This window comes from Urtica dioica, chromosome 7, assembly GCF_054948205.1.
Source record: "Urtica dioica subsp. dioica isolate 48M chromosome 7, U.dioica_male_clone48M_v1_H2, whole genome shotgun sequence".
NCBI lineage: Eukaryota > Viridiplantae > Streptophyta > Magnoliopsida > Rosales > Urticaceae > Urtica > Urtica dioica.
Genome location: NC_142762.1, coordinates 42,478,163 through 42,505,537, shown reverse-complemented (window position 1 = coordinate 42,505,537; position 27,375 = coordinate 42,478,163). Strand labels below are relative to the sequence as shown.

Genomic DNA, 27,375 nt, shown 5'->3' with positions numbered 1-27,375 from the left:
TACAAAAATACTGTTCAAAGGATTCTGAAGGCTGTACTTCTCTTTTTTCAAAACGATGAACGCTCGATGAAGTTGCTTTACACAAGGGATTACCAAACCCAAAAGACATGATTCACTGTTATTAAGTAATAGGGCATCAATTATTTTTTTTGAAAGAAAGTTAAAACTCTGATAAACCTCCTCTCACTGTATATTCTTATGACGCGAATAAATAAAATTGGGCAGATAATAACCGTATTTTTATAATTAATAAAAGAAGTCAAAAGAATTAGGCATATCGTATTTCAAGTTTCAACACATTGAAAATCACCCCAAAAACTTTGTAAAAGTTTTTTTTTGTTTGTTTGAAAATACCAAATTTAGATATCAATATCATAGACATTAAACAATAATAGCAACTATACGCGTACATAGACATTTTTAAGAGTAAACGTGGTTGGTGAGAGGTAAAGAAGAAACCATCCACGAGACGTCTCAATAAATCTTCTTTCCTATATACATATAAAAATAACATCCCACTAATATTCACTACGTACCCAAAAATTAACATATTTTCTTCATAAATATATATGTGGTCTTTATACACACAAAAAAAAAAAAAAAAAAAAAAAATGAGCGTAGAAAGGACCAAATGGAAATGCATAATCCCGGGCTTTTGTTTTCACAAAACTAATTACAAGAGCCGAAATTTGCCGAAAAGAGATGTCTCATTCCAAAGGCTGTCGATTTCGGACGGCAGCGATCCGAGCTCGGACACGCTCTCGAACCCTCTCATCGGCTCGAACCTCCACTCGTTTTCCCTGGCCGAGCTGAGGGACGTGACTCACGGCTTCTCTCGGAGCAACTTGCTTGGCTCGGGCGGGTTCGGACCGGTCTACAAGGGCTTCGTGGACCACCAGACCAAACCAGGCCTCGCAGCCCAGCCCGTGGCTGTAAAACTGCTTGACTTGTACGGCCTTCAAGGCCATAGAGAGTGGCTGGTACGTACGTATAATTCAATTAATTAATGCATTGTACGTCACAAGACAACGATACATGCATAACCAAATCAAAGACTGTACATTATAGGCGGAGATAATTATTCTTGGGCAGCTGAGACACCCTAATCTTGTGAAGCTGATTGGGTACTGTTGTGAAGAAGAGCACAGGCTTCTTGTTTATGATTACATGCCAAGAGGAAGCCTAGAGAGTCATCTCTTCACAAGTAAAGATCCCTATATATAGCTATTATTACTAATTAATTTATATTAAGAAACTATTAGTAAAATGTATTTAATTATTGGACTATGTACTATATTGAAGTGTATTTTGCGGCAATGCCATGGTCAACGAGAATGAAAATAGCCGTTGGAGCGGCGAAAGGCCTGGCCTTTCTTCACGAGGGAGATAAGCCTGTGATATTCCGAGACTTCAAGACTTCAAACATTCTCTTGGACGCTGTAAGATATTATTATTATTTTAATTTACGGGTTTGTGTTTGCTCATCACGTGTCAACAGTTTATAGGTGTCCTTTGATTGTTTCAGGATTTTACGCCAAAGCTTTCGGATTTTGGGCTGGCGAAAGATGGTCCGGAAGGTGATGACACGTACGTAACGACAACGCAGATTATAGGCACTCAGGGTTACGCTGCGCCTGAGTACATCATGACAGGTCAGGTCAGACTTATATATGCTTTCACTTTGAATCCTATTCTATTACATTATATGTTTAAAGTGATTTGTATTTTTTAAATTAATCGAAAAAATAACGTATTTACAGATTGTTTTTAATTGGTTTATTTTCTTTTTGTTTTATTTATTTTATTAGGTAAATAGCCACATTTATAGTTTGACATTACTAAATAGTCAACGGTTCGTAAATCTGAGATAAATAGTCACTTTCATATATTTACAGACGTAAATCTTAAATAAATAATCACTTTCATTTATTAGATCACGTCGTCTTTGTGGTTATTTACTTAAGATTTACAAAACGTTGATTATATAACAATTACACATGTTTTAATTTACTATTTACCTAATTTTTTGTTATTTTACTTAATGTTTACCCGGTTTCATTTATAAGTCTTAAATAACTTTTTATTGGATTTTAAAATAGCCACTAGAAATATTACTCTTCAAAAACAATATTCTCGTTATTTTCCTTGTAAAAATAATATCCTACCTGCCAATCCGAGTTCAAAATTTCAAATGTGTTAGGTTATCAAATGAAGAAATAAAATATTTTAAATCTTTAAGCCAAAACAACGTTAATTTGATATAACGGTTAAAGATAATTTTAATTTACCCCGAATAAGTTGACTTATGTGGTAAAAAAAAAAAGCCATCATACTAACGTACACGTAAGGTTTATATATTATTAAAAAAAAAAAAAAAAAAAAAAAAAAGTTACATTTTTATTTTAATAATCCAGGTAGTTTGACCACCAAAAGTGACGTGTATGGCTACGGAGTGGTTCTTCTAGAGCTACTCACCGGTAAACGGTCATTAGATTGGAAACGTCCGACCCGAGAACAAAGCCTCGTGAAATGGGCCAGGCCTTTTCTGAAGGACCCGAAAAAGATGGGCCGTTTTATGGACCCGAGACTAGAAGCCCAATTCTCTGCCAAAGCTGCCCATAAAGCTGCTGAGTTGGCACACCGATGCTTGAGCCACAACCCGAAGTGTCGTCCGACAATGAGCGACGTCGTTTCGGTGCTGGAGCCTCTTCTGGAGCAAAACGACTGGTTTTTTGAGCCGTTTGTTTACGTGGCACCGCCTATTGACCAGATTGTGGCAGTTTGCGTCAAAGATAATGGAAATGACGAGAATGGCCACAGAAGTGGCTCGTGCCACGTCGGTCGCGGCTGGTGGGGCCATGAGGTGGCACTTGTTCGGATTTTTCCTTTTATAAGGAGAATGTTAACTCTTCATTAAGCATATATGCAAATGAAATTTGTTGATGTATATAATTCTCTTATTGTAAAAAAAAAGATATTCCAAACTATTTTGTAACCAAATGCACAAAACAGTGTGTGTATTAAAATGATGAAAAAATTTGTAAAGATTTGAAATGTGGGAATATGGACAAAGAAAGCATAATTATCGATTAGTCTGTCAGCGAATATTGTTATGAGTATTAACTCGCGTTAAGAGAAAATTATGTGCGCTTTAGTATTTCATTTTTCTTATTCTTATCGGATGGCAGAGGATCGATGAACACTAAGACTCGTGTTATCAAGTGTTAATATGAAAAACGGAATCAACACTTTTAAAAATACAGTTGCTCGTCACACTTCTCCGAAAAAAAGGCACTTTTTCTATTAATTTTTACACCACCAAAACATGATTTATATCAACCAAACAAGAAATATGATTAATTTCAAACATATTACCAATATTTGTATAGTCTGGATAAAGCATATATATATATATATATATATATATATATATATATATATATATATATTAGAAATATTTTTGAAATGAGACCGAACATCAAGAGTTGTAAGCTATATATATGAGTATTTAAAATGAAGTAAGAAAATACCTTATTCGTCGTAGAGGTATATGCATATATGTTTATATACCATGGTCTATCCAAAAAGAGTGTAATCTATATGTCAAAATATCATTGCTTCGCCTTCTTTTTAATCTTTTTCTTATTCTTCTTTATTGCACGTATATATTAAAATGAATCCAGTACAAACCAATAATGTAAATTTTTATTCATAAAAGGGAACACCAATAAGAGGTAATCAACAAGGTTTTATCTTCCTTTTTTTTTTTTTTTTTTATAGAAAACTCCATGTCATAAGGTCACCAGCCAGATGGAAAAAAATTACTAAGAAAGATTCATTGACATTCATTCAATCAAGCCTTAAAAATATTCCAGTGGAAACATCGTTTGATTAAGTAGGAAAAAAGAAACGAAATGAACAAATTATAAACTTACGGCGGATCAATTAATTCTATTTGTATACCATAAAAGATTTCATGATTAGAGACGTTGAGGTTGCTGCTTTCTCGACACTGTAGTAGAAAAATAATGAATTACATCAGTGATTTATAATTTGGTTTGAAATAGTATGAGAGATTTGATTACCTCAAACTTGTTTGCATTGGTTTTGCAGTTTTGGGGACCAAAGTTGGAGTAGTCGAAGATTGGCTGACAACTATTTCCAAAAGCTCGTCTTCAAATATTTTTGAAATAATGGTACTCGTTGTTGCTCCATGTCTCTTAAAATAAACTTGGAAGATTTTTTGCAGGCCTTTTAGTTGTTCGATTGTCGGTGGAATTATTGCTTGATCAGTGTATCTTTCGTCAAAAGTGAGCATAGAACATGGTTTTTTAATTAAAATTTGTGCAGTTCGGCTGAATATGGTTATTTTTGTTTCTCCGCTGTCATCTTCAATATGAGTGTTTAGCATGTACCTGTTTCAAAGACATTCATAGTGTTTTTTTTTTTAATATAATTGAGTATATTTATGAAAAAAATTGTACCATGGTACTGGAAGACCCGGTAGAAATGTGTGATCTTCGCACCACCATGTTGTTCCAGATTGCTTAACTGTTTTATTGCATGTGGGACATGAATTATAATACCAGTGTAACCAACCTTGCGTAGTGTCAAAATTTGTGATTGTAGCATTGATTTTATACTTGGCACTCTGTAAAATCATATAAACATATTTATCATTTCAATTTACAGTAAGGGACATTGTAAAATAACGACGCATAATTCTAAAATTTTAAATGGGTTATCATATTAGAGTTGTTCAGGTCACTGATTTTCACTCATTTCGAAGTTGGTAAGAACTCAAATTTTGTGGCCGTATCATATGAGTAGAGACGAAAATATAATATTTAATTTTTCTTATATTTATTCGAAGACTTAAAAATTTGCATTTGAGGAATCAAGTACCAGTGCAATGTATGGTCTCTCATCGATTAACTACGCTCTGTAAAATCAATATGAAAAATGATATTAACATTTAGAATAACAATTAGTCTGTCACATTTCTAAAAATAAAAAAAAAATAAAAAAAATTCTCAAATGCATTCTCGTCTCTGATATTAACATAGCCAAAGTTACCATTTGATGATTCTAATGCTACCAATTGAGTAAAATGGTTTATTTTAAACATTTTCGAGCTAAACGTGAAATTATGTGTTTTCTTCGTATATATAAATTGCTTCTAAGCTAAGGAAAAAAAAGCAAAAGCAAAACGTATCATCTTTCGTCGCCTGTGAGATTCGAACTCACGCGGGGAAACCCCACTTACTTAGCAGGCAAGCGCCTTAACCACTCGGCCAAAGCGACGGTGTGGCAGCCCATTTCAGGTTTTTTTATATATAATAAAACATTAGTTTTTAGACTTCCACCGAAGGAAAAGAGAGAAAAACATTCCCTCCGTGCTTGCGCTTATATTGGCGCGTCTGTAGATTCGGAACCAGAAACAAACAATTACTTCCTCTGATTTCTATTCGCTTTTTGTGTTTCCTTCGGTTTCTCACATATTTGACTCACTCTCTAAAACGAGTTGACTCGTACTCGTGAGCGAGTTGACGCGGAAATGTCGGCGGCGGTGCAAGTCGCCGGAGGTCTGACAGTGGATAATCGCCACATGTTGAATGCAGTCAACGCCGGAGCAGCGAGCTTGTCGTTTTTCGGTTCAAGCTTCATAGTTCTTTGCTATGTTCTCTTCAAAGAGCTCCGAAAGTTCTCTTTTAAGCTCGTCTTCTATCTCGCCCTCTCTGTAACGTTCTCTCTCTCTCTCTGAATTTCAATATGATTCCAGTTCGCGTTAGATCTGAAGGCTGTTCTTTTTTTCGGATACGTAATCGCGTTTATTATCTCTTATTTGGTTCAAATCATCGCAACTGCCTGAAAAGTGTAATGCTGCTTTTTTAGTTGCTCTGATAATGATCGGACTTGAAATTAAAAAAAAAAAATTAGGAGTTGTTAGAGATCTGAAAGATGATCAATTGGATAGAACATAACTTCTTGTGTCACTGTACTTGGATTGAAGAACTTCATAGGAATTTCTCGTCCTCGAACAATTGAATGATAGTAATTTGGTTTGAAGCTTAGCATGAAGTTTTAGATTTATTGCCATCTAGAACTTCAAATCCTGGCATTTCTTTAATTTCATTATGTAGTTTGATCTAGATGATATTGTTTCCTGATTCTTTGACTCAATTGAACCACTATAAATGTTTAAGGAGTAAGATTAGTGGTATGTCTCATACCATACTTTGCGTTTACCTGAATTCAGGATATGCTATGCAGCCTCGTCAGCATGGTTGGGTATGCTTCTGGACTTTGAAGATAATGGAATTGGGTATCTGAATGTAAATATCATGATGTCCATGACTGAAATTGGGTTTTGGGTGACCTCTTATATTCCACTGTGCAGTGATCCATCGAAAGGATTCTTCTGTTATGCTCAGGGTTACAGCACTCATTTCTTCTGTGTGGCGTCGTTCCTGTGGACCACCACCATAGCATTTACTCTTCACCGTACTGTAGTTCGGCACAAAGCAGATGTTGAAGATCTAGAGGCTATGTTTCACTTGTATGTTTGGGGTACGAAGCTAGAGTTTTTTTTTCAGTTTCTTATGCACTTCCCTAGGATACGTTATTCCAGTTTGGAATTTAGAGCTGGCTTGATTTGAAAAAATGGCGATTTCAGGGACCTCGCTAGTTATGACTGTCATACGCTCCTTTGGAAATAACCATGCACACTTAGGAGCATGGTGTTCGGCACAAACAAGTACCGGGAAGGCAAGTTCTTTGGAGTTATTGGCTGAAACTAGGTGAACGTTGTTGTTCACACTTTGGTGTTTCAATGAATCGCAGAGTTTTTAGATTTTTTATTTTACTAGATTTTCTTTATATACTAGTGTGAGTCAGTCTGTTTTGAAGTAGCTGTTTCTGTTGATGCACTCTGTCCATGTGATATCCATTATAGGAAGTGGTAGATAAACTGGGACTCACTTAGTGGATATAAGCAACGTTATAGAAAGGTTAAGAAAGAACAATGTCTTTGGCAGACGATATTTTGGCTAATGCTGCACGATGATTCATGAATCTGAAGTGGTCATTTTTTTTTTTTTTTATCGAACTCATGTTGCTACTATCCTGCAGGTTATTCACTTCATAACATTTTATCTTCCTCTGTGGGGTGCAATTTTATACAACGGATTTACATATTTTCAAGTGATACGCATGTTAAACAATGCAACTCGAGTATGTCTTCCGATCATATGAATTTTCTTAATCAAGAAACAATATCCTCATGCACATTTCTTAGGGCTGTGGTTCTGACTTCTGTTGTGCTGATTCTAGATGGCTGTGGGCATGTCAGACCGATCGCATGATATGAAGGTAAAGATTGCTTATACCAGTTTTTATTGTCATTTTTACGAGGTTGAATGTGCTGAGAACGAACACATAAAGTGTAAGCAGGAAGACACATTTAAACTATTCCCAAAACTATAAAAATAGACTTGTAAATCATTTGATCCACTGAGAACATTTGATGGTTCGTTTGCTATACAGCTGTTTTGTGTATTCTTTCATTTGTTGTTCACAACTACATTGGTCGACTTGAACCATTACTTATTGTATTAGTAACTGTTCAATGCCATTCTGCCATGCTTGGTTGATTCATTTGCTTACAAAGCTATTCTCATATTTCTACAGGCTTTAAATCGGTGGGGATACTATCCACTCATTCTGATTGGGTCATGGGCTTTTGGTACAATAAACCGCATTCATGACTTTATTGAGCCAGGTCATAAAATATTTTGGCTTTCAGTTCTTGATGTTGGGACAGCCTCACTTATGGTAATTTCTGTGATCTCAGATGCTGATATAATTGCAGACCCAAGTGGGAAAAAAAAAGGACTATAAGGGTCAAGCGGCTATATAGCCAAATAGAACTTAAGCTTTTGCAAAATAACCATAGTTTGTCAACTATAAGCAAATTAGCCCAAATAAGATTAATCTAGGCTAGATTAAATTTAATCCCAACGAACTATAAAGACAGAATGTAAGTACGAAGGCTGGATTAAAATTAATCGAGGCAGGATTAAAAGTCGTAGTACTCTCAATTGGCTATTTAGCTATACCTAATGAAACTATGGCTATTTTGCAAAAGTCATAGTTTGAATTGGCTATTTCATATCATTTTTTCAAAAAAAAAGGACTATACAAAATTATCTTGACTTTGATCCTACACATTAGATTAAGTAATTCTAACAGTCAATTTCTGGTAAACAGGCTTTGAATCCGGCTGAATGTTTAGCTTCTAAAATGCGATTCGTATTGCTTATGTGGAACGTTATAAATTTTGTGTTTTCTACTTTCTTCTTCTAGGGTCTATTTAACTCAATTGCGTACGGGCTGAACTCTTCAGTGCGGCGAACTCTACATGAAAGATTGGATCTGTAAGTTACCGTTCCCCTATCTTAAGTCAACGCTAGAATACCATGAGGATCAGGTTATATCCTTAAAGCTTAAACATAATGTTGCCTGTGTATTAAACTACATATCCTTTTTTTATCACGTATATTAATATGATGCATTTCAGCTTTTAAAAAATATTCTAGTTGTTCTATTATGTCTTGCCTTGCCTCCATGGTAAGATGATTCTATGAGGCTATTAAATCTCAACAGAGGTTTTTGTAACTTATAGTGACACTGACACCAGTCCAACTCAGATATCACATAACTGTTGTTTTCTTTTTTGAAAAATCAACCTAATATTTTGTCTTCTTGAAAGCTGATTAGGCATTTAGGATAACATAACATAGTATCTGAAACTATGCACGTATGTTATCTGAATATATATCTTGTTCTTTTATTACTTCTCTATAGTAAATGCTTCCCTCTTTCAATTTTTTCAAAGGTTTTGGCCAGACAGACTGCGAAGGTTTTTACCTTACAGCTCGAAGTTCAGAAACCAACAGCAAGAGAGTGAATTAATTTCATTGAAAATCCAAGATCAGCAATAGAAATCTGGAAGTTATACAAGTGACATATCCCCAATCTCTACACGTAGGAAATCATGTCAGTGCCAACTCTCTTCTGATTGAACTTGCCGATATTGACCGTTGATCTTATTGTGATTTTGGGAAAGAAAGAAAATCTAAAAGGGAAAGAACCAATCATAAGTGTGATTGAGCCTCGGAAAACTTCTAATGATGTTCCAGTATTCTTTGTTCAGTCTTGAACTTGCTTGTATATGATATGTATTTCTTAACTCTTGTAATTTGTTGGGATTTTAGCTATTCCTTTTCCGGGATTGACAGTGGAACCTGTAATTTGTTGGGATTTTAGCTACAGAGATAGAAAATTGAAGATGTTTTTTTTTTATAATATATAAATTGTTCAAATTACAAATTACAAATTACAACACTGATTAGGCCTTTTCTTCTTCTATAAAAGCCCCAAATATTGAGACCCCCAAAACAAAACAAAAGGCTTTCATGTCTTTATTGTCTTCCCCGAGTGAAAAGCTAAGCGCAAGCGCAGGGATTGTCAACCACAACAGCCACGTCATCATCGGCGGTCCGGAAGAGCAAGAAGCCTCCGGCGAGTCCAGCGACGATGGCGACGAACACGCCTCCGTTAAACGACATGATGGCGAGCATGAGAAGGTAGCCGATCGCCGCGTTGACCCCGAAGAGCAGCGCTCCGGCGAGCCTGGCGACGGACCACTTCCCTCCGGCGACCCTCTTCTGGAGGAGCGGGGCGTCGATCTGATCCGGCGGAGTCTTCACGGCGGCGGCGATCCTGATCCGCAGACGGAGATCTTCCATGTACTGGTAGAACGCCGCGACGATCACGCAGGCCAACAGAGATATGGCGTAGCCTGTCCACGTGGACGTCCGCCATGAATTCACCAGCAGAGTCATCTGCTTGCTCCAGTAGAACGTCATGTGCATCATCTTTACACCTCTTTTCTAGAGAGAGAAACTCGTTTCCGATCGAATTCTAGAGAGAGAGAGAGAGAGAGAGATTTTCCGAGTTTTCTTCTTTTTTTCTTGTTACCTTTCGTTCTTTAGAAGCAAGCAACAAGTTGGTGGCGATAAAGAAGTTGGGAAAATGTGTGATTAGACTTTTTTTATTCGGCGTTGTGTTGTACGTTGTACTACAAAAAAGAAAAAAGTGTGTTCGTAAAAAAAATATGTGTACTACTAGAGAATCTATTTCACGGTGGTTGGTTTTCAAGTGTGTACTACATTGAAGAATGACCATGTTTGGGTTTTTATTTACGGTTTTGGTCCATCTTCGAACAAAAGGTTTGGGTTGGGCCGAAGAAGCCCCAATTTTGTGTGGCATTTGCGGCTGAAGTCACAACTTCAGCCATTGCTTGCATTTGTGTCACTTATTTACTAAAATTGCATCCGTATCACTTATTTGCATTTTTGTCACCTATAGAAAGTCTAAATTACCCTCACCTACAAAAGAGGCTGGTTCCGGCGGAGATTCGATGAGATTCAGCGCGATTCGAACGTAAAATTCGCTCAACTCACGAGGATGGTGGAGCGGGTTCTGCAGACCGCGCAGACCAGCCCGCCGGAGAAGGAGGCTGGCGACCGAGTCGCGCCGGAGCGTCCAGGGGTGCGAGCGAAGGCGGCGGCGGTCGGAGATGGAGTGGATCTGCAGAACCGTGCGACCTCGTCGAGCGTGAACCCGGAATCCAGCGCGATTCTTAGATCTAGATCTAAGAATCGTGAGGAGGAGGCGGCGACGAAGCCGTGCTCGGCCGTGAAGGCGTCCCTGAGGGACGTCGGAGTGGCGGCGGCAGCGGCGAGCGTGATGCTGGCCGGGAACGCGATGGCGATGGACGTCCTGCTCGGAAGCAGCGACGGCGGTCTCGTGTTCGAAAGGAGTCTACTTTTTTTTTTGAAATATTTGACTGCGAGTCTACTTTTTGTAATTTGTTCTGTGAGTCTATTTTTTTTTCGAAATATTTGACTGTGAGTCTACTTTTTGGAATTTCTTCTGTGAGTCTACTTTTTTTTCGAAATATTTGACTGCGAGTCTACTTTGAAATCTGCGTAAGGGTATTTTGGTCCTATTTTTTTATCAAAGTGACATCTATGCAACACCTTTTTTCGTCGTGACTGATTTGCAATTTGGAGCCGAATTTGTGACTTTAATGCAAATCTCTCCAATTTTGTTCCCTTTTACGGCAAATAGGATTGAGATCTTGGCTTATTTTTGTCCAAGAGACCTCGAATGAAGTTAAAATAGCTTGATGATTGAAGAATCCTAGAGTGCCTAACTAACCTGTTTCCTTGATGCTCGCTCACATAAACTCAACCATTCGAATTCAAGCTATTTACTCATTAGAATCTCGTTGAAAGTTGTACCCCTTCATTCTCAAGTTTATTCCTTTAGTAAAAAACAAAACGTAAAAACGTATCTTGGCCACAAATGTAACAGTCGCTTCCTATCATTTCCAAAATTTTGATTCAAACAGCATTCCGACTAATTTTCCAAATTTAGACGGATCCTGTATAGACTAAGGAAGGCTTAAGCCCAGCTCTATTTTCTATTTTTTTTTTAATATCAAATATATACAAATATAAGCTAAAAACAATGTGAAATGTCTCGCAATAAGGAGCATTAATTGTGACGTGACAAATTTTAACAAACAATTGGTTAATAATTGAAAATTAGCTAATTTGTGACGTGACAAGAAAAAAAAAACAATTATGTTGTACCGAATATAACCTTATAAATTGGATAACTGTTGCCATACTCACCTCAAGACAACAGCCTCCATCTTTCATAATATAAAATCGATTTCCATTTATAATTGGCCTCTAACTTCCATCACGTAATTAAATAGACGTCAAATGATTGTAAACTAAATAGATTATTTAAAACGAAATTGTTAATTTATGCGTGGGCCTTTTTTTAATTGGATACTTAAATATAATGAAGAGGAATAAAGCAATCGATGAAGAACAAAAATAAAAATAAAAATATGTAGCCTGATGAATATTAGATCTGATTTCGTAAGTAAAAATGTCCTTATTTTCTATCATTCACCTCTTATTTATTGGCCTTGAGAAGGATTGCCGAACTCCGCTTTCCACGAAAGACATCAGGTTTAAATTTGTCTCTTATTCTCATCATGTTCCATGTACGGTGCTCGATCTGGTGTTAGAGGGGTGGTTGAGATGGATGTGGTTGTTGGTCTTTGAGATCTTTCACTCAAGGACATTGATGAATGATTCTTCGCCCGGTAATTTTACTGAGCCAAGACAAAATTGGTTTAGCTCGTTGTGTTCCTCGTGACGGGCTAAGTCAAAAATGGTCTAACTCGTCATGTCACATGTGTTGAACTAAGGGGTGGCAATTCGGGTTACGTGTCGTGTTCGTCTCGTGTCTTATTCGTTTTCATGTATTTTTTAACAGACCCAGACACGACCCACTTATTAATCGTGTCTTAATGGATCATGTAACTCACGAACCCACTTAGACAAACAGACTCATTTAGACCACTAAACTCATTTGAACACGCGATGAGAGAAGGCAAAACGTCTCTGCTCTAGAGATTCCACGTAGTGGAAAGTTTTATTAATTGTTTGTTTTGGAAATATACAACTAACTCATTGATCGATGTAAAGTGGATATACTTTTACTTATAATCTGTATATAATATTTATTCTTATAATTTAATTTGATAGTTTTTAATATTTTAATTGGGTCATTATGGGTCTTGATCGTGTTTACCCATTAACAACTCATTTAATATTCGTGTCTAATTGGGTCTCAATGGGTTGTTGTGTTCGTGTCGTGTTCACCCGTTATTTAATCGTGTTAATCGTGTTCGACACGGATGGACCCATATCGATTTAAGGTCGACAAACTAATTTACACCGTATCGTAACCGTGTCGTGTCTCGTGTACGGCCACATATTGACACCCCTTGGACTAACCCACAAAATGGCTTAGCCCGTTAAACTCACTTGTGACGAGCTAAACCTAAAAAGGTTAGCTTGTCGTTTTGTTGTTCGTGACAGGCTAAGTCAAAAAAAGCTTAGCTCGTCACAAGCTATCTTGAGCAATATTATACGCCAGATTTTGAGGTCGCCCTCAGAGTTTGGGACTCTTAGGGCTTGGGCTTAGTGATTGACATGGGTCCAAAGAGTTATCCTAATTAAAGGATGAAGTACAACACCAATAGCTATTATATTTATTTTTCAAATTAATAAGATATCCTAATTAATATTCAAATTTATTATATTTTAGAATCAACTAAATATAAAAAAAATTAATTTATTTCCGAAGTGTTCTTCGTCAAAGCGTGAAAAAATCAATTTATTCACTCAAGAAGGAAAAGGTGATGAAAAACATATACATGGTTGCTAAGCAAGAAAAATAATGGAGTGCTCAAGCGAAGAAGAGAAACATTATTTATATAAGAAGAGAAACATTATTACATATATATAAAGAAGAGGAAATATTTACTATTCATATGGAAACGATTCATTATTCACCCCTTATTGTAAAATGTCATTTCTAATTTTGTATCATTATCCATAGCATAGTTAATAAGAGACAATGCATCTCTAACTTTTATCCTGGTGCCGCCACGTGGCGCCTCCAGGCGGCGACACGTGGCGGCACCAGGGGCCGACACGTGGCTTTTTTTTTTTTTTTTTTAGGGAGCCTTCCGGTTTGTTTTTGTTTTTTTTTTTTTTTTTTTTCCCAATTTTGAATTTTTTTTCCCTTCCAAATATCAATATATTTTGTATAATTTTTTTATGTATATTATAATCATAATTACCAATACTATATCAATAACATATATTATCATTTTTTTTCCCGATCTTTAATTTTTTTCCCCTCTCTCATCAATATATTTTTATTTCAACTTGAATCCTGGTGTCGCCAGGCAACGACACGTGGAATCCATTTTTTTCCCTTCCGATTTTGATTTTTTTTACTTCCGATTTTGATTTTTTTCTTTCCAATTTGATTTTTTTTTATATTTTTTATGTATATTATAATCATAATTATTAATAATATATTATACTATATCAATAACATATATTATCATTTATTTTTTTCCGACCTTGTAATTTTTTTCCCTCTCTCATCAATATATTTTGTATATATATTTTTTTCGAACTTGAATCTTGGTCCGCCAGGCAGCGACACGTTGAAGCCATTTTTTTTTTCCTTCCAATTTTGATTTTTTTTTTACTTCCGATTTTGATTTTTTTTTTTTTTTTGCTTTCCAATTTTGATTTTTTTTCCCTTCCAAACATCAATATATTTTGTATGTTTTTTTTATGTATATTATAATCATAATACTAATACTATATTATACTATATCAATAACATATGTTATCGTTTATTTTTTTTCCCGACCTTTAATTTTTTTCCCCTCTCTCATCAATATATTTTGTATATATTTTTATTTCAACTTGAATTCTGGTGCCGTTAGGCAGCGACACGTGGAACCATTTTTTTTCCCTTCCGGTTTTGATTCTTTTTTTACTTCCGATTTTGAATTTTTTTTTCCTTCTTTCATAAATATATTTTGTATAATTTTTGTATGTATATTAATTTTTTTCCTCCCTCTGTTATCAATATATTTTGTATAATTTTTTTATGTATATTATATTTAATACAATTAAAAGTCTAAACTTACTTTATTTTACTTATTTTTCTTTTTAATTTTTTTTTAAAAAAACATTGCTGACTCGCGCGTAGTAATACATAAAATTTCGCAACTCAATAAAATACAACTTCTGATTTTTTGTTAGACATTTTCAGCTTTTCGTATCTTCTCTCGCTTATTCGAGATAATATAAAATAATATAATTTATTACTACAACAATATATTTATTATTTCTGTGGCACGTGTGCCACTTGTAAGAATATAAAGTTAAATTATTTATAAAAAAAAATATTACCATGCTGTAATCTAGCAGCAATCCGGAATAAAGAAAGGGATAATTGAAATTTACAATTAATCACGCAAAGTACAAGAAGCTTCAAATGCAAAGCTGCACTCTTTGCACTAATTCAATAGTTGGAGAGAGAGAGAGCGCTGATTGACTTTGGCAAATATCCCACGTGCGGTACGACAAGTTTAGCAAAACGACAACTCTGATATTGCCAAACTGCGTTTTGTTCCTTTTCAAGTTTGTTTTTCACTTTTGTCGGATATCAGCCAAGTTGAGAGATCGCACATTCTTCTTCTACCTGACAAACAAATCTAAGAAAAAAAAAAAAGGTGCCACAGAGTTGATACTCTTAAAGCAATTCGGACCATAAAGATTATTACACGTAATTCGTACCAAACAAAAAAAAAACTCGAAGTTAATCACTTGTACGTTGAGATTAATCACGACCAGAACTCGCTAAAGTCTTGAACAAAGCCGGGTATGATTTTAAGTTACTGAAGATATGATAGCGGCTGTGGCTGTGGGACATAACGATTATCAATAATAATATTGATAATAAAAACCTTTTTTTTTTAACGCGTCACCAAAAAATTTATTAAATCACATTGGTGAATGGTGATTGAATGTTGCAACAGAAAAGGGGGCAGAAACGGCCTTGAACCAGAGATTATTATGGGCCCAAGAACACTTTTCTTCTCTGATCCCACCACGCCAATCAGTCCCAAATCAGAGACGTAAGCGAGAAAATTATATGGACAAGAGATAACACAGTTTTCGTGATCTCTTCTTTCTTTTATACTTATCCCAAAAATACAAATCAACCCAGCTACCCCAGAAAACAGCGTGAAGAATGATACCAAAAAAAAAAAAATTGCATTATGGTAACAAATCAATGTATGAACTATGCGGATCAAGAACTGATTGAAATTCAAGCCAAAAAAAGATCAAAGCAGAATTTACAGTCTTAACAAATAAAAGCTCCAAAACACAATAGTACCACTGGCGATTAATTCGCTAAACTAATCACAAAATCAGAAGTAATTAACATATTCCATACCGTATGTGTTTTTTCATCACTATAAAAGCAAACGGAACTAATCCAAAATCCAAATCAACTATTACTTTCCTTTTCTCATTTCATCCCCTTTCTGGTTCGATCACTCGCTCGGAGCCTCTGGAATGGCGGCGAAGCAGCTCTTCGACCGGCCGAGAGGTCGGCATCCACCGTCGAGACCTCGTCGGAGAATATGCTTCACGGCGGAGATTAAATCGTCGCCGGGACTCACTGGAGGACTCGACGATCGGAACTGCTGACAGAACTTGACGTGGCGCCTCATAGCCTCTTCGACGCCGATCCGGCCGCCGGATCTCGATCTGACCACCTCGTCCTTCACTGCCTCTGCGCAGAGACCGCAAATCCAGAAACCGTCGTGCCGTTCCCTCACGCGTGCGATATACGCCGGCGTACACTCCTCCGTCAATCCGCAGCAATAGCATCGGGCGAACTCCGATTCCGATCCTCCGACTCCGGCGACTCCCGCGGCGGCGCAATCGCTTGCCGAAGTGAGCGTCGCTTTGGCGGCCATTGTCGCTTGCTCGAAGTCGAAACTCTAGCCGAATAGAGACACAGTCACACACAGAAGAATAAACAGTGAGTCATTTATATTTTATAGTCAAATTGTTGAAACTTGAAATGAATGAAATTCAAATACGAGCGAAATTAATGGAAAGAATTAATTGAATGCAGATATTTTTTTATTTACCGTTCGGATTTGGGTTTAAATATGGCTATTATAGTAGGGGAATTAGTCAACAAATCTGAACCAGCAATCTTTCTATATTTTGCCCTGCAGTTACAGAGTTTCTCTGCCTCGGAGAGAAATTACTACTCCAAACTGTAACGGCAATTCAATCAAACAAACAACAGAGAAAAAAAATGAAAAGTAACAATAATGATAGTATTATTGATTATAATATAATATGTGTTTATATGTATTCTTTTCGACTATCGCTCCTTTTCCCACTGGTTTTCCTCGACTTTCTCTGCGCCAATTCGAAGAATCTTGAGAAACGAAGACATATCTATGATCAGAAAAAAAAGAAAAAAAAAGTCTCTATTGATCTTTTCTGCTTATAAGCATATTTATATTGGAGTTATAGGCTTGGTCTCTGATATTTTTTTTTTTTTTGAGGAAACGTTTGGTCTCTGATACATAGATACAGTGAGATATATGAAGAAGAGATTGAGGACTATTCTCCAATCATTGGCTACTACAAATTCGTACGCGAAATCTTTCGGTGCTTCGCTGTCCCACTGAACTCTAATCGGATTTGCTGACGTGGAGAGTCTTGAATGGTTAACGAGTTGATTAACTGCGTGCACACAAATCCAAGCCCAACGTAATTACAAATTTGACAAAAGATATTATTATTTTGTGAAAGTCTGGAACTATTTAGAAAAAGCAACAATGGGCAATTTTAAATGAGGAGAGACTATTTTATGAAATTTGAGTTATGTACAAAATTTCTAATTTTTATGTTAATTTTAGATGTCTAAAGTAAAAAGAATGCTGTTGATACGCATTTTGCTGCATTGAGGTTTATATCCGGGCCAAATCCGAACAACTATAGTAATATGTGACACCGCATTTCGCCAATGAAAAATCTGAAGTAAAAATAAAATCTTAAATTTATGATACCGATAATTCGAAACATGTAATGTACATAACAAATAAAAATAGACTTACTCATGAGAGAAGAATTCACGACATCTTTAAAAAAAAAAATTTGAAACCTAGAGTGATTGAGAGTATGTTTTGTAAGCTTTAAATTTATTTTCTCATTTTTTAGGTATTTTGGTCAAAACACACTTAACTTAAGATAAAAAAAAATATGACACAATTAACTTTTAGATAGAATTCGATGAATTATACAATAGTTTTTTTAAATCTATCTTTTAAAATTTTGATCATACAAAACAAAGCTAAATTATTTTATTCTTGTCAATAAAAGTTATACTATCTTTCTAACAATATCTTATATTTTCAATTAAATTCAAATTCAAATTGTTAACTAGGAAAAATCATATAAAACTTTCAACGTTAATTGTGAAAGTTGCGTAGGTATAGTTTAAGGACTAATACCTCGGCGGTCGTGCTCGGCCTCCAAAAAAGCACAAGGGGGGACCGAGCCCATCCATCGGGCGCCCGTCTCAAAATTAAGAGCAAAACTAGCGAGGTTATGAGCCACCTTATTACATTCCCGAGAATGAAAACCAAAGTCTAGATAATCAAAATTAGGTCTAAGAACCAAAATATCATCAATGAAAGTACCAAGCTCCGAAATAGGAGAAATACCATGTCGAATAGTCGATATCACCTCGAGGCAATCAGATTGGATCATCACTTTCTTCCATCCTAAGTCCAAAGCAAAAATCATACCTTGTAAAATCGCCCCAGCCTCCGAAAGTTGATGGGAGAGACCTTGTGCCGGGTGACAATCTCCGACCCTAAAACCACCCCCAACGAGTCCCGCGCGACACACCCAATCCCGAATCTCCGAGCGTGATGACGGACCGCAGCGTCGACTGAAATCGCAACCGTGCCCTCCGGCGGGGGCCTCCACTTCCGGTTTTGGCAAATAGAGCCAGCTCCACGGGTCCCGGTCGTAGCATTCCAAAAGTCTTGGACGAAACCCCCCGTCCACTCCACGAGGTCCCCAGGATTCCACACCTTTTTCCCGGCGCAGACGTTGTTCCTGTGATTCCAAAGTTCCCAAATTAAAGAAATAAAGAGTTCGAGTTTACGTACCTTAAGAACTTTCGAGACCTCCAGGAGCAGCCCTATCGAATCGCCGTCACGGAACAAAGGGAGGAGATCTTTAAATCCGCCAATTTTCCACACTTTGCGGGCATTTGGGATTTGAGTATTCGCGATCAGTTTAATATAAATGTCATGCACTTCCATCTAAAATATATAATATCCCAAATACCACCATTTTCGTTTATTTGAAGAAAAAAAATTAATTTAAACCTTTCAAAATACCCTTAGTGAAATAACTCTTTATTTTTTATTCTATATGGAAAAAATTAAATCAAACTTTTTCTCTAAAAAAAGTTAACGATTTTTATTTAGATATAGAGATTTTGATTTTTTTTTATAAAATAGTAAATAAATATTTATTTTATTAAGGGCGAGTTCAAATTTTATTTTTGTAAAAAATAAACAAAAAGTGGTATTTACAATAAAAACATATTTTAAGAGCGGTATTTGTCATTTATATTAAACTGAATGAAAATGTTTGATATTTTTGAAAATTGATGAAATAAATAGTACATTTCAATTAAACATATGAATATCGTTGATATTTTCCCTATTTTTTATCATACGATTTTGTGTTTGCCGTGACTAAAATCTCTTCCTTTAATTTTGGGTGCTTAGCTTAACACTGATGTAGCTCTTTATTAAATTTTGTCTAATAATGTTTCCAAATATATTTGAAGTATAATAATCAAATTAAATAGGGAAAATATCAAGAGTATCCCTTGTGTTTAATCGAAATGCGAGATTTATCCCCTCTATTTTTAGAAATATCAGACATATCCCTTCAGTTTAATATAAATGACAAATACATCCCCTAAAAAAATGTTATATTACAAATATCACCCTTTTTCGTTTATTTTTTACAAAAAAATAATTTGAAATCCCTTAAATACCCTTAATGAAATAATTTTTTATCTTCCATTATATATACAAAAAAATTAAATTAAAAAAATTTCTTTATAAAAAGTTAAGGTTTTTTTTATAAAGAGAGATTTTGATTTTTTTTTAATAAAATAGTAAATAAATATTTATTCTATTAAGGGTATTTTGAGGAGTTAAAATTATTTTTTTTGTAAAAAATAAACGAAAAGGGTGATATTTGTAATATAACATTTTTTTAGGGGATGTATTTGTCATTTATATTAAACTGAATGGATATGTCTGATATTTCTAAAAATAGAGGGGATAAATCTCGCATTTCGATTAAACACGAGGGGTACTCTAGATATTTTCCCAATTAAATATGCATAACCGTATTATTAATTAGTCGCCACTACATAGGTAAAGATGAGCCAGAAATTTAAAGCACATGTGACATGTGTTAATATCTGAATATATTGTTAGTACATAGTCCGTGGGCGTGTCAAGTTGATGAAATTATTATAACAATAATAATATTAATTATTGATAAGCCTGAGTGAACGATTTTTCAAGCTTCCCAACCACCACGTGAAACATTGAGTGTGCGTGGGTCCAAAAAATACTTCTTTAATCATATTAATCACCAGGCCAATATGATATAATTTATAAATAAATCCTCATTCTTATTTCATAGTTCTATTATTATTTGTTTTTTATATATATTAAAGTGTCCTACACTACACCTATATTCGTATGAAATGACCTACCTTACTGAAAACGTATTTAATAAATTGTTTGTTAGAATAATTTTGAGATTATCAATATCATTAAATAAATGTGTTAAACTATTATTAATTAAGTCAAAATTGACGTAGTCTAATTTATAATAAAATTTATAATTTAAAGACATATTTGTCAAGAGATTATTATGTGACTCTCGTAAATGCTAATCGAAATAGATGATGAGTCAAATTAGAAATAAATAATAGTTATTAGTAATTGTCTGACAATAATTAATAACAAGGTAAGTATATCATTATAGTACATTTTTTTTCTTGTATCCCATAAACAAAGATATTCCAGATTCGGGCAAACAATAATGGGAAGACCACTAGTTTTTTGTATTTTCAATCCACGAATTTAGTTACGTTCCGTTATTAAAATCTATGATTATGTTTCTCTTGAATTTAATTAGAATTAAATTAGGAATTCAAAATCAAAACATTCTTTAGTCACTCCTTACTCCTTACTCGATACAATTTTTTTTTTTGTTACTAATCGAAATTAACAAATCAGCGACATAGTGTCGAGACTTGAGGGGGCTTTTTTTTTTTTTCCTAAATAGAGGGTTACACTTCTTATATACTGTTAGTTAATCTTTTTAATTTGATTTTTAGTCAGACGTGACAGATTATCAACCTCTTTCCCATGGAAACATTACGTTGTCGTTTTTGGATACCTTGCAAATGCTATAACTTTTTATTTTTTTGCTAGATATTTTTTTTTCTTCCTGACATCGATTGTTCTGGGTTTCATACAATAATGATTAAATCTCTTAAATTTAGTGCATAGATAATACGATAATGATTAAGTGACAGTGTATTCTAAATTATAATGTGCAAGTTTGCCCCCTGACTCATTGATGGCTATTACCGGGCCCATTTACGGCAATACGGCCCGACATGATTTTGGACTTTTCCTATAATGTAGAACCGGCGGCTTATTATGTATATCATCTTATAATCTTATAAGAATAGAATGTCAATAGGGTGTAAACTAATTCGGAGTTTGCGGAAGGAAATGCATTTTCATTTTCATACGAAATTTTGGATTTAACTGGAAATAATTATTTCTTCCAGTGTTGATCGAAATTCCGCTCGGCATAGAAATAAATTTTTCTAGCAAGTACCCAGAGTTTTTTTCCTAAACTTGCTGCGGAACATAGCAAATTATCAAAACAGAATAAGGGATTTTTATTCTTTTGGTTATCAGGCGACACCCAGATTTGAACTGGGGAAAAAGGATTTGCAATCCCCCGCCTTACCGCTCGGCCATGCCGCCAAAACGATCTAAAATAAATGATAAAATTTCCTCTTGTGCTTTTTTATTGGATTTTGGATCCTTTTTTCTTTAATCCCTTTATTAAAAAAAAAATTAAATTATTCTTTATTCCTTCTATTTTCGATCATAATACATTTTATCTTCGGCATATTTTAGAGCCGTTGGATTTGCAATTGTTACGAATCCAACGGCTCATAATTTTTGTTTTTAAACATAAAAAAAAAACCCTTAAGTGTATGCGTGGAATGAACCATTTCCGTCGTTTTCCGTCAGCATCCGCTAATCCAGTGGAAGGAAATCCTGCCACTCACGCTTCCCACGGAATGAATCCTTCCGCCCGAATTTCAAGGCCGGAAGGATTGGATTTTCATCTCTCTTCTGTACCATAAGCCTAAGATTAGCATAGACCAAACGAAAGAAGTATGTATAAAATTATTTGCTCTAAAGTGGAATTTTAAAATTCCATATGTTTTCTGGGTTTGGTAAAATGTGGATTTTCAAGAAAGAGAACCTTATTATATACGAAACCGTAACGTTAATTTTTTTATAAAAAATTGTTGTTGTTCAACTTTGCTTGTTGATACATGATACAGTTAAATAATTTCAAATAATTATTTATGATTTGAAAAAAATATTGTTTTTTTATAAGATTTATAACACTAACTATTTTGAAAATATTATACTACTATTCCTGTATTTTTCTCAATCTTGACATATATCAATTCAATAATCCGACTACCTTCAAATAAATTATTAGACTTGATATACCTCAATAATCTGATTTGAATGACATTCGAGGTCTATTTCTTTGTGTGAGAATATGAGTTCAATTCGCTCGAATGTAGAAATAAGTTTTTATTATAGATATTTAAAATTATAATTTGTAATTTGTACTTACAATATCCATAAATGAGTATATTGTATGTGATGTAAGAACGAGGATAGGTTGAAAAAAATTAGATTCGATATGTCACTATATAAATTAGTGTGTAATTATTTTATGATCTTCAAATTTAACATCTCTCTCTCTTCTCCTTATTCTTCTTCTTCTACTACTACTTCTTCTTCTTCTTTATATCGCGAATCTAAAGGTTGGTTCGAACTAGGGAATGTCTTTGAATACTAATTATCTTCTTCTTTATATCGCGAATCTAAAGGTTGATTCGAACTAGGGAATGTCTTTGAATACTAATTATGTTTCTTCTCGTGGACGTGGTTTCAACAATCGTACAAGGAACAATTTAATATCACGATCTTCAAAGTGTAAGCCTCTTGGGATTTTGGCGGCCACCTTGCTCCCGCGAGCGAGTACCAAGCCCAGGCGATCTTCGTGAAACCGAGACTCACTGACGAAGGCATAGTCTAGACGTCTTTGATGGCCACCTCGTTTGATGAGATGGAATCACAATTGATAAGTAATGGTTTGACAACAAAAATTGATGGAATGACTAAACATGCAAAAAGATAAAAGTTATAGGGCAAACATAACGATTCTAAACAATAAGGACACTGCCATATCACAAGGGCATAAGTGTAATTTGTTCTTATTGCAAACATTCGTGCGGATAGTCTAAACAATTTAGATAATTTTAAGTTTTTAAAAGATAGTATGTAGTCTCCAAAAAGAAAACAAAATTTGTTGAAATAGGTCACGAGTCCATATTTTATAGCTTATAAGAATTGAATTTTAACATTTTAATTTTAAATATTTTTAAAATATGAAGCTTAGAGAACTTGCATCCTGGAAGAAGAATTTTGAACTTTACAAACACCTTATAATAGTAATATGTATTAATATTCAAATATGCATGTACGTGTGCAAGCGTGAATTCAATATCGGAAATGCTTTGTAACTCGGGCACGAATTCACACGACTCCCACCCAAAACATTAAACACCAAAAAAATGTTTAAAAAAAGTGCCACGTGTCAAAAACTGTGTGGATCATTCACATTCGTGATCCGTGCTGAATAGCATTGCTCATTCAATATAGGTCCTCTAGCCCCCTTCTAATTTTGTTTATTTAATTTATTTTTTATTTTTACTTAAAAATTTACAAATCAGTATTTTTTTAAATTTTTTTTTCGCATATTAATCTCTCGGTTTAAGTTTCTGGCTTTGTCCATGTATGTATGTATGCGTATGCATGCATGTACTTATTTTATTCGTTTTTTTTATTATTTTAAATATTTGCATCACACAATAATAGCACTTGTCAGTTACATTACTATAATTTAAAATTTCCAAGGAGTTACTGTACGCGAGCGTGCATATATATTATCGAAGAATGAATCTATTTCATTTAAAAAAAAAATGAAGCTATTTATGTTATAAAAAAAATGAAGCTATTTGAATTAAATACTACATCACCTAAACATGTCAACTTCACGTACGTAAAGCCTTGGTATTTTCATTTGAAAGGCCGAAAGTGCTTGCCACCATATCAACCTCCATTGTTAAGCTTTGATAATAAATAAATAAAAACCTCCATTGTTAAGTTATTTCATTTAATTTTTTGTTTGTAAAACATGGAAGTATGGAACCATGAGAAATGGTTAAAATGATAAAAATATGAGTTTTCAATAATTAATAATTTTGTCGGTAAATCTGTTTTCAAATCAAAAGGCCTAATAAGGTTTATTAATATTTTACTACTTTTTCTTTGGTCAATTAATTCCTTCATTAAAAAAAATACTCTTAAATTTTAATATATGTTAACAACCATTCATTAATTATGTCAAGTAAAAGACCCCAAAATCATAATGAGTACAAAAAAGTCACAAATTTCGAAGAAGAATAAAAAAATGTAAAAGATATGAATTCAAGTAAAGAGACGGCATGAAGATAATATTAACGCACAAAGAAAATTATATTCAATCGTTTGGTTGTTACTTTAGGAATTATTAAATAATATTTCACAAGTAAAATGGATTTGAAATTAAAGTTTAATCCATTTTAAATTTTAATTCACAATCTATATTTATTCACACAAAAGACCAAGTTAATATGGTATTTCTTAAAATTTTCCGAATTCCAAGTCTTTTTCGGGTTTTTTTTTTTCTTGGGAGTGACTTTGGTGATCAACATTGCTTCGGCCATACCATAGGGGTGAGAATCAACGATTATGGTCTTTGAAGGATAATCTGAGGCGTCATAATGGGCTTAGGCCATCTTCAACCGATCACTCTATTTCTCACTATATTTTTCAGTAAATAGTGATTTCTCTCCAATCGAACTCTATTTTCCACTCTATTTTTCACTCTATTTTTCCCTCTTTATTTCTTATTTATACTTATACCCCTATATTTTTTTATTATTACTAATTAGATAACTTAGAAGAATTATGATAATGAGTAAAATATTACTCTATAAATTAATTATAATTATAAATATAAATACACATTAAATAAAATAAAATATTGAAAGAAATCAAGGAAGAAAATAAAATATTGTTTCGGGATTTAAGTTCAATACCAGATCCACAGTTTCGGGCATATGTTCAAGCCGAACAAGCGAAAATTATGCAAAAGAGGCTTGAACAACAACAATCCCATGTACCACCTCCGACTTCTGATTCATATTCTCAATATTTTACCGGTCTCGGGGGATCCGGCACCAATCTTCCAGAATATTAGTTTATCTATTGTAATTTTATTTTGTTGTATTGTTTTTTTTTTTATGTCTTTTGAGTTTTCTTGTTGATTGACTTCCAAATTGCTAATGTAATTGTGTTTGATATTAGTTTATTATGACCGTTTTAATATTATAATTTTCTTGCAATGTTCAAATATCATTGTTGTATTTTAAAATATTGTTGTCTTTCAAATTATACAAAATAATAAATTTTATATAAATTAAATAATTTTAGGGATAAATATTAAATAATTATATGAAATTTGGGCATTTGGGCAAATTTTAAAACTTACAAAAAAAAAAATTAAAGTGGCTTAACAGTGCAGCGCTACAAATAGCGCTGCACTGGTGTCAAAATACATCCCACGCTATTATAGCGTGGGGAATGAAGCTCAAGTGGAGCACTTGCGCCAAAATAGGCAGCGCATAGCGCTCCACTGGAGATGACCTTAGCGACAGTTTTAACCACTATAAAAAGTTACAGTTGATGTGTCGAACTTTAGGAATATAGGTAAAAGGAAAGTCTGATTTGCTTTTATCTATTAATAAAGTCGTCACTTTCTCTCTTCTACTTTGTTCCTACATTTTTTTTTTCATAAAAACTTCAAAAAACCATATCTATCTCATATGAACTCGAAAATTGAGTGATTCCAAATCCTACGGATTCGCGACGCCGAGATCTTCAAAAATAGATCCATTATGTTTGATGAAAAATCATGTTTAATGCCTTAGATGTAGAAAAATCACGTTACTGTCTTAGACATAGAAATAACTGAAAATTTTCGGAAATCATATGGAAATAAATGGAAACGTAAACATGATGCATTAAACATGATTTTTCTTTAAACACAATGAGTCTATTTTTGAAGATCTCGACGCCACGAATATGTAGGATTTGGAATCACTCAATTTCGAGTTCGTATCAAATATATATTGATTTTTGAAGTTTTGATGAAAAAAAAAAGTTTGAAAAAAAGTAGGAGAGATAAAGTGACGAATTAAAAAACAAGAGAGATAAAGTGATGAGTCTAAAAAAGCGTTATATTTATTTAAGGATAAATATGGAATTTTAACACATTACCTCTAGTGACACTTAATATAATTGATCATTATTTTTCTAAAACTCTCCAAACATTGGCTAAATAAAAAAACCTTAAGTTTAAATTGGCCATTTTAGTTACAAAATTCAAAAAATTGTCATATCACTAATACCATGATTTGTTGCAGTGGTCGTGGATGCTGTCCTCATCTACCTTCTCCAATTTTTGGTGGTTCTTTATTTGTCATGTACAAGTCAAATTTATTCGGTTTTTTTTTTTTTATATATATAAAGAAAAAGCCCTTGTTATCTCAATTTTGGACCTCCGAATTTTTTAAAAAGGCCTCCTCCGAATTTTATATTGAAATTAGGCCTAAGTTAAAGTAAAAAAGATATGACAAATAGACTTTTAATATAAAATTTCTTCTATTCTTTGTAACAAAATCTACACGGGCATAATCTTTTTTAAGTGAGTTATTGGTGTTATTTAGTTGATTTTTTTTGTAATGTTGTTATCTATCAGTTAATTTTTTTTAAGTCAAATTAGGGCTCTTTTTTTAGTTTATTGTCTGTTTGTTTTTAAACATATGAATGGATAGATAATTTTTTTTAGTAACAACAAGCCTACGGTTTTTTATAACTTTCATTGATCAAGAGAAGCCAACATTTTTTATATAGTTAAATAAGTAATTCCTTCTATTTATACTAAGTTATTAAAACTGATTTCATTGAGTTTTTAAATGCCATAAAAAACAAGTGATTAAAGAGCTGAGAAAAATAAACGAAGACCAATACAACAAAAAGAATTCTCGTTTTTATACTAAAATATTTAGTTGTATCGCAAGTTTTTTTAGGAATTCTATTTATCATAATTTTACATAGTTTTTTTTTTTTGTTTATTTAAATATTATTATAAAAGGCCTCTTTTTTTACATGTCGCCCAAGGCCCCCGAATACGTTGAGCCGCCTCTGCTCGTATATGGAATAGCTACATTATAGGTAATTTTTTGTATGCAGTTCTTGTTGAATTTAGG

At 33.9% G+C, this 27,375-nt stretch overlaps 4 protein-coding genes and 2 non-coding genes across 7 annotated transcripts; 2 read left to right on the top strand and 4 right to left on the bottom strand.

Moving 5' to 3' along the window:
• The first annotated feature begins 545 nt into the window (after positions 1-545).
• On the top strand, positions 546-3,064 carry ARSK1 (root-specific kinase 1). Its single transcript, XM_089619131.1, has 5 exons — positions 546-980; positions 1,069-1,204; positions 1,303-1,439; positions 1,526-1,652; positions 2,415-3,064. Exons 1-5 carry the CDS (start codon positions 570-572, stop codon positions 2,915-2,917), a joined length of 1,314 nt encoding a protein of 437 aa, XP_089475257.1. The 5' UTR covers positions 546-569; the 3' UTR covers positions 2,918-3,064.
• A 2,158-nt stretch (positions 3,065-5,222) lies between these two features.
• On the bottom strand, positions 5,223-5,304 carry TRNAS-GCU (transfer RNA serine (anticodon GCU)). Its single transcript has one exon. It is a non-coding gene; the product is annotated as a tRNA-Ser (tRNA).
• Positions 5,305-5,383: 79 nt separating this feature from the next.
• On the top strand, positions 5,384-9,361 carry GCR1 (G-protein-coupled receptor 1). Of its 2 annotated transcripts, none has more exons than XM_089619452.1 (9): positions 5,384-5,740; positions 6,260-6,291; positions 6,401-6,570; positions 6,677-6,768; positions 7,132-7,233; positions 7,333-7,371; positions 7,690-7,833; positions 8,365-8,435; positions 8,897-9,361. In XM_089619452.1, exons 1-9 carry the CDS (start codon positions 5,558-5,560, stop codon positions 9,000-9,002), a joined length of 939 nt encoding a protein of 312 aa, XP_089475578.1. In that variant the 5' UTR covers positions 5,384-5,557; the 3' UTR covers positions 9,003-9,361. The 2 variants fall into 2 exon arrangements, with proteins under 2 accessions (XP_089475578.1, XP_089475579.1); XM_089619453.1 differs by having other exon boundaries at positions 5,385-5,740; positions 6,260-6,325.
• A 127-nt stretch (positions 9,362-9,488) lies between these two features.
• On the bottom strand, positions 9,489-10,110 carry LOC149391770 (copper transporter 5.1-like). The gene has a single exon (XM_089619454.1). It carries the CDS (start codon positions 9,936-9,938, stop codon positions 9,507-9,509), a length of 432 nt encoding a protein of 143 aa, XP_089475580.1. The 5' UTR covers positions 9,939-10,110; the 3' UTR covers positions 9,489-9,506.
• A 5,714-nt stretch (positions 10,111-15,824) lies between these two features.
• Positions 15,825-17,110, bottom strand: LOC149391769 (uncharacterized). Its single transcript, XM_089620463.1, has 2 exons — positions 16,691-17,110; positions 15,825-16,537 (listed from the first exon to the last, which is right to left on the bottom strand). Exon 2 carries the CDS (start codon positions 16,511-16,513, stop codon positions 16,085-16,087), a length of 429 nt encoding a protein of 142 aa, XP_089476589.1. The 5' UTR covers positions 16,514-16,537; positions 16,691-17,110; the 3' UTR covers positions 15,825-16,084.
• A 4,489-nt stretch (positions 17,111-21,599) lies between these two features.
• Positions 21,600-21,670, bottom strand: TRNAC-GCA (transfer RNA cysteine (anticodon GCA)). Its single transcript has one exon. It is a non-coding gene; the product is annotated as a tRNA-Cys (tRNA).
• Between the last annotated feature and the right edge of the window lie 5,705 nt (positions 21,671-27,375).